General features: G+C 38.8%; 1 protein-coding gene and 1 long non-coding RNA gene across 2 annotated transcripts in view; one reads left to right on the top strand and one right to left on the bottom strand.

The window, feature by feature from the left end:
• The first annotated feature begins 2139 nt into the window (after positions 1-2139).
• The window catches only part of LOC123969978 (tetraspanin-5), a 12136-nt gene continuing 7035 nt past the window's right edge, over positions 2140-7240 (top strand). Inside the window, exons 1-2 of the mRNA XM_046047785.1 lie at positions 2140-2564; positions 5690-5740. Of these exons, the coding sequence (XP_045903741.1) occupies positions 2481-2564; positions 5690-5740 (135 nt within the window). The 5' untranslated portion in view covers positions 2140-2480. The remainder of the gene's footprint in view (positions 2565-5689; positions 5741-7240) is intronic.
• On the bottom strand, positions 4207-6666 carry LOC123969979. Its single transcript, XR_006824834.1, has 3 exons — positions 6303-6666; positions 4854-4945; positions 4207-4492 (listed from the first exon to the last, which is right to left on the bottom strand). It is a non-coding gene; the product is annotated as an uncharacterized LOC123969979 (long non-coding RNA).

The following is a 7240-nucleotide window of genomic DNA, read 5'->3' as shown; positions in this document are numbered from 1 at the left end:
CTGACTGGCAGGGAAACTCAGCTATTTAACCTCAGTGGGGTCGTTATCCCGGGTCATCGATACCGCTGGTTCATTAGTGTTCCTTGTTGCTGTGACGACAGTCGTTACAGTCGTTAGGACTACCTGTGGCCAAGACTGAACGACCATCGTTGGTATCTTCACCTGAGGCCAATAGGTTACGTTTGTTGAGTTTCCTGGGAAGTGATGAAAGGACAGCATTGTAAGTGGGGGATAAGTGGTGGCGTAGACCCCCTCCCCTGTTCAATGACGGCTTCTCAACCCTGGTGTAGATGGCTTCCTTGACACCTCTTTCAAACCATCCATCTTCTCTGTCTAAAATGTGCACCTGGTGGTCCTCAAACGAGTGTCCTCTGTCCTTCAGATGTAAGTAGACTGCAGAGTCTTGACCTGAGGAGTTGGGCCTTCTGTGTTGAGCCATGCGTTTGTGTAGTGGTTGTTTAGTCTCTCCAATATACAGGTCTGTGCATTCCTCACTGCATTGGACCGCATACACTAGATTGCTTTTCTTGTGTTTGGGTCTTTGGGGTGTACCAGCATCTGTCTTAGTGTGTTCTTGGGTTTAAAAAACACGGATGTTGTGTTTGTTGAAAATCCTCCTGAGTTTCTCTGATACTCCAGACACGTATGGAATCACAATGTTGTTGCGTTTGACCTTCTTTTCCTCCTCCCCCACTTACAATGCTGTCCTTTCATCACTTCCCAGGAAACTCAACAAACGTAACCTATTGACCTCAGGTGAAGATACCAACGATGGTCGTTCAGTCTTGGCCACAGGTAGTCTTAACGACTGTAACGACTGTCGTCACAGCAACAAGGAACACTAACGAACCAGCGGTATCGATCACCCGGGCCAACGACCCCACTGAGGTTAAATAGCTGAGTTTCCCTGCCAGTCAGTCAGAACTGAAGAAGTCCTTTGGATGAGGGACGAAACGTCTTCCAGTATCTTCCACCAAGTCCAGTTGCCCTTGATTTTAACCTTCGTTGGATAACTATGACCTGGATGACTGAGAATCTTCATAGACATACAGGCGCTGTCTTCCACAGCACAACAAAAATTACAATGTACAGATTTTTTAGACATACACTTGCAATTTTATTATGTGTAAATGGTAGCAGTACAGGTAATCTGTATGCGCTTTGCAGTAAAATACATTTAGCAACAAGTAACATGTACAAAAGAATACAATGAATAAAATACAAGAAGGTGCAAACGGCAACAAATGAAAAGAGAAATACAAGGAAAAAACGGGCTGCTGCCAGTTATTCACCCCGCATCCATTCTGCAGACACAAACACCCACTGTAACTAAAATGGATTTTTATTTTATTTATTGAGACAGATGTGATAAATGTCATCATCAGACAGTTTTTTCCAAAGAGTAAATTAACTAAAACACCTTTTATAAAGCGAGATCTAAACTAGATCTTTGCTGATGTGTAAATATAAACTAAAACATCACTTCTACTCTTCTGCTTTAATTCTCTTCTTGGGTTCAGTCTGCTTTTAATGGTGAAGCACATTTTAGGAATAGATTACAGAAGTTAGGTTAGAAACATATAATCTAAATCCTAAAATGAATGAAATAGCTTCATATGCATTACATCACTATGTATGAATATAAAAAATCATACATTAAATATAATGTAGTCACTGCTGAGTATCACTTAAATTTAATTTAATTTAATTAATTTAATCACAATTTCACCTTAACTAAGACAACTGCTGGAATCAAATTAAAATAACCTACAATGAACTCAGGAGGATGGAATTCATACTGATGAGTTGAGTTTGTTTTTCATATTATTTTGGATATATGTTGCCTGTATTTATTCATATGATTATTAATTCCACAGTGTCTAATTGCTGTATTTAATATTGAACGCTTTGAATCTCCCAAGCCCAAATGGTCTAATTAGGTTTAATTTTATAGTTCTATTATAAACCAAATTAATTACTTAGCAATGAATAAATTATAAATGATTAAATATCATGGCACACTGTATTTAATGGTCATACGAGGGCAGACACCCCTCTGCTGGAGGAAGTCCCGCCTCCCATGACCACTAAAGCTCCTCATAGGTTTCCACACATGTCAATCAAACAACAGCCATGTCTAGATAATGGGTCAGATAGAAGACCATCGGTTTTAATCTGGTTGACTTTAGTGGATTTATTTCACCGTTATATCTTAGGAGATCCGTATCGGGAAGAAACTGATATCTTTCCTGACACTGACAGACTAAACGCTCCTCTGCGGCTACATTTGCGCCTTTTGTCAGCGGAAATACAGGATGATGTTTATAATTAGACGCTAAAACAACTGACGGCGCTTTTGTCGAGGCTTGGGAAAAACATAAAGGAAGGTGTTTCCACAACCAGCGCTGTCAAACACAAGAGGACCATAAATGTGACTCCTTCCCACTGCGGGCGGCGTTCAAGAACAAAATCCATCCAAAATGATGTCAGGGAAGCATTTCAAGGCTCATGAAGTGAGCTGCTGCATCAAGTATTTCATTTTCGGATTCAACATAATATTCTGGGTAAGTCCCCTGTTTGTTGTTTATGACTTCAGGCCTGTTGTCCTCATCTAAATGCACTGACCTGACATGTTTTTGTTCTCCATTAACAATACGCTTCGGTTTCACATTCTGTGAGAGAAGAGTTCTGTTATGTTGGTATTTTTTTTCTTCTTCTTCTCCCTGCTGTTTTTTATATGAGTAATGGGTGATTTCATCCCTTCAAAAAAGGCTCACTGCTCCTGTGTGCACTTGCTCCCACTGTCACCTATCAGCACGCTTTTGTTTTTGTGTAGACAGCAGCATCACTGTGTGGGGAGCTCTGGTGAAGGACTTTCCTCACTGCTTTAGATACCATCACTTTGTTTACATCAAGACACCCTACTGTCAGTGTCAGTGATGTTTGGGCAGGGGCAGTGCAAACTGGAATCAGAGTATCTGAGTGAAATCTTCCTCTTGTGATTTGGACCCACCAGAGTAACACCATTAGGGACTTCTGGATGTCCAACTTTGGCTCCCCAGTTACTAATTTTTAAATTCTCCCTGACTGTTTTACTGTGGGGAAGAAGTAGGGAATAAGGCAGGCTTTTAAAGGGGCTATTAGGGATAACAATTGGCTTTATGTCATTCATTTATACAAAGTATTAAAGTATGCCTTATCTAAAAGGAGGGGTGGGCATATGGATTAGAGCTGCAATGAGAAGTAGACTAATTGTTTAGCCAGTTGATAGAAAACTAAAATCGTTTGTTTTATCCTTTTTCAACCAAAAATGGTTCCAGGTTCTCAAATGAAAACTGCTTTTCCAGGCAGGTTTTACATCATAATACATATAATAATTTGGGGTTTGGGGAGGTTATGATGAGTGTTTAAAAAAAAAAATGTATAGACTAAACATTAATCTTTTAATCAGAAAATTAATAGATTAATCAATAATGAGAATAATAATTTGTTCCACCCCTAATATGGATGCGGGCTGATTATGTCCCAGCTAAACCCGTCTTTTCATTTCTGATAAATCTATCGAGTATTTTCTTGATTACACAGTTAGCCTATAAACTTCAGAAAGTAGTAAAAAGAGTCCAAAGTGACATCAATTCACTTTTTTTGTCAGACAAATCATTTAAAACCCAATAATATGCATTTCACAAGGATGTAGGAAAAGCAGCAAATTCTCACATTTGAGAAGCTGGGATCAGAAAATGTTTTGCATGCTTGCTTGGTAATAATCTGCAATGATTATTCAGTTTTCAGAATTGTTGCTTGTCAAATTTCTGTAGATTGACAAATTGATTAATCAACTAACTGTTGCAGGTCTTATCATGATATAAATATGTTTTGTGATATAATAGATTTTCTAGAAAATATATTGTTAATGGATAAAATAACCAGATGGGATTGTCAGCTTTTGGCTAATCCAGTAAATTCAATACCTAACACTTCACATATTGATATTTTTACACAGTACAAGTGTCTCAGTAAATTGTGACTGGGTGTCAGCATGAGCAATACAAAGACCCTGAAACTGAAGCAGCTAAATGGAATTCAGCCATCATTAATTTTATAGTTTAAATAAGTACATTTTCTTTGGTGACATGTCAAAACACCTGCTGTGAACAAGTCCTGTTGACTCATGTCCAGCAACATTACAACTACAGCAGTATAAATAGTAAAAGTAAAAATATAAAAAACATTTGAGATTTGTCAGATTTATATTGTCCCACAATATATATTGTCATATCACCTTCCCCTTTTTGAAAGTTGTGCGTAAGTGGAGCCACTATGTTTGTGGCCCTTCACTGACCTCAGAGTGATGAAGAGTGGGGCCACCTATCAGGCCCTACAGAGGCTCTCAGCCAACCGTGCAGTCAGCCTCTCTTCGATCTCTTCACCATTCAAATATCATGAGAGGAAGTTGCCTGTGTCCAAAGCATCTGTTCTCCTTCCTCTGCACCTGTTTCACAAATGATCCGATGAAAAGTTAATCTGCAAAGTGCTTTATATCTGTTTAGTGGGGGATATTTTAACAACCTTAACAAGGACCCAGTCTGTAAATGGGTCTAATTAAAGGTTTAATAACAGCAGTTCTTTAAAGAGCATCAGTATTTGTTAACTTGTTGTTAGTAACTGTTTACGCAGTCTTGCCAAGTGGGTTTTTATTCTTGTCATGTTATTAATCTTATGAAGGAATGACATTTTTAGATTAAGTTTAGGACCAAATCAAATGACCCCCCCTTATGTTTATGTGTAATCTATGATATCCAAACTATATGTTACTGGTTTGATAAAATATTATTAACACAGTGTCCACCTACTAATTCTAGAGCTTAAGCACATCTCATGGTCTTCCTCTGGAGAGCTTGCTCTGTTGTTGTGGATAGTTGTCGGGTCAGTATGTTCCCACATCCTGCAGTTTGGATCAATAAAAGCCACCACGTCAGTGTTGCAATGATCCATTTTGCAACTAACCCTAGAGATGCAAACCTACAGTAAAACTTTAGGTTTTTAGAGCAGAGGCTTATGTCATCAAAATCTGTTTGGTCTCTGGGGTTGGTACAACATCAATCATCTGCACCTAAGTGTTATAGTTGTTGTTTTGCTAATTCACATGCAGTATATGAAAAGTAGCCACAAATGAAAGTGATGTGTTTTACTAGCCATGAAAATAAGATGAAAATTTGCAGATACTCATGATGTGTGTGTCATAATGATATGAAACAAAAGCAAATTAGTCAATCAATAATTGGCTCTTGTGAAAATGTAACTAGCAAATGAGTGTATATATAAATTACTAAAATGACCATTGCATTTCAATTTAAAGAAATAAATTATAATTACAATTAAATCTAATGTTTGTGCATTATATCAACGCGGCCATCAGCCAGTTGCAAGATGCTGGCTATGCTCTGATTTGCTTTTCAAATCATGAGACGTGGTTTTGAACTTTTACACTGTAGGTGGAAACTTGTTCAGTCATAATGCGTCCAAGCTGTTAAAAGATGCTTTCTAATGTGGGAGTCTCCTGCTGATACTGCACACTCAGATGAGGAATATTTAGTAATGGAGCACTGCCAGGAAAATCTCTCTGTGCTTCTAGGCAATGACTACTTGTTGCAGCCCAAGCAAAATAATCTTCTTGTCTGTCTGTTAGTTCCTTGGAGTGGCGTTCCTCGGCATTGGGTTGTGGGCATGGAGCGAAAAGGTGAGTTTACTGCTTTTCACTCCATGTAACAATATGTTGAATAAATTAATTGTGTCAGTCTTTTCACTTAAGGACGCCTGCAAATAATCCATCAACTAAGCAGATCAATAACATTCATCTCCTGTCATTTCCACCCATCTGTCTGCACCAAATGCTAGCAGTGGCTTTACTGAATCAGAAAGGAATGTCATGCGGTGGGACGCCCACCTGAACAATGGACAGAAAAGGATCTGATGCATTTCACAGATTCATTCATTGTTTCCTATCAGAACTGGGGGTGTAAAAGGGGGACACCAGGGTTTTCAAGTGTCATGACTTGAACCTTTGAAGATCAAGATATTATCGCTTCATCCTTCACATACAGCTGCAGCTAATGATTGTTTTAATTATTTGTTAATCACATTATTGTCTTGATTACTCGATGAATTGTTTGGTTAATAATGTCAGAAGATTTAATTCATAGTCATAATTTTCTATAGCCCAAGGTGCCGTCTTCCTGTTTTGTCTGATCAACAGTCCAGTTTACATTTGATATAAAACAGAGGAAAGTGCAAATACTCACATGTGCAAAGCTTGGTGAGATCGATGCCAGTCTCCTTTCTGAACCAGCAGTCGGTTGGCTTAGCTTAGCACAAACAGGGAAACAGCTAGTGTGGCTCTGTCGAGAGCTAACAAAGTTAATCTACCAGCACCTCTAAAGCTCACTGATTAAGACATAATACAACATTTGTTTAATCTATACACACGAACTGAAGTGTAAAAACAAGTAATTGCTATTTTTACAGGAGTTTATATGCCGGGCTCTGTCTTGGCTGGTGAACAGTTGATAGGCAACCAACTGAGACATTAGCAAGTCACTGCTCCCAGCAAGAAATGAGCCAGCTCGCAACCTCCCCCCATAAAACCACAACGGATCAAACAAACAAGATATAACATGTTGATAAGAGAGTGATTAGAGGTGCTGGTAAGTGAGATTTGGTTACCTTTGGACACTATACAGACTACACAGATGTACAGTGGGGGAAATAAGTATTTGACCCCTTGCTGATTTTGCAGGTTTGCCCACTTACAAAGAATGCAACGATCTATAATTTTAATCATATGTACGTTCTAACAGTGAAAGACAGAATCCCAAAGAAAATTCCAGAAAATCACATCATATGAATTTATTAAAATTGATAACCGTCTGATGAGGAAAAACAAGTATTTGACCCCCTGGACAAACAGCATGTTAATATTTTGTAGAAAAGCCATTATTGGCCAGCACAGATGTCAAACGGTTTTTATAGTTGGTGACAAGGTTTGTGCACATTTCGGCAGGGATGTTGGCCCACTCCTCCCTGCAGACAGCCTCCAAATCATTCAGGTTCCGAGGTTGTCGCCTGGCAACTCGAATTTTAAGCTCCCTCCAAAGATTTACAATTGGATTCAGGTCTGGAGACTGGCTAGGCCACTCCAGAACCTTGATGTGCTTCTTCAGCCACTCTTTTGTTGCTTTGG

Source organism: Micropterus dolomieu, linkage group LG04 (assembly GCF_021292245.1).
Source record: "Micropterus dolomieu isolate WLL.071019.BEF.003 ecotype Adirondacks linkage group LG04, ASM2129224v1, whole genome shotgun sequence".
NCBI classification, from domain to species: Eukaryota; Metazoa; Chordata; class Actinopteri; order Centrarchiformes; family Centrarchidae; genus Micropterus; species Micropterus dolomieu.
This window is presented reverse-complemented; position numbering and strand designations above follow the sequence as displayed.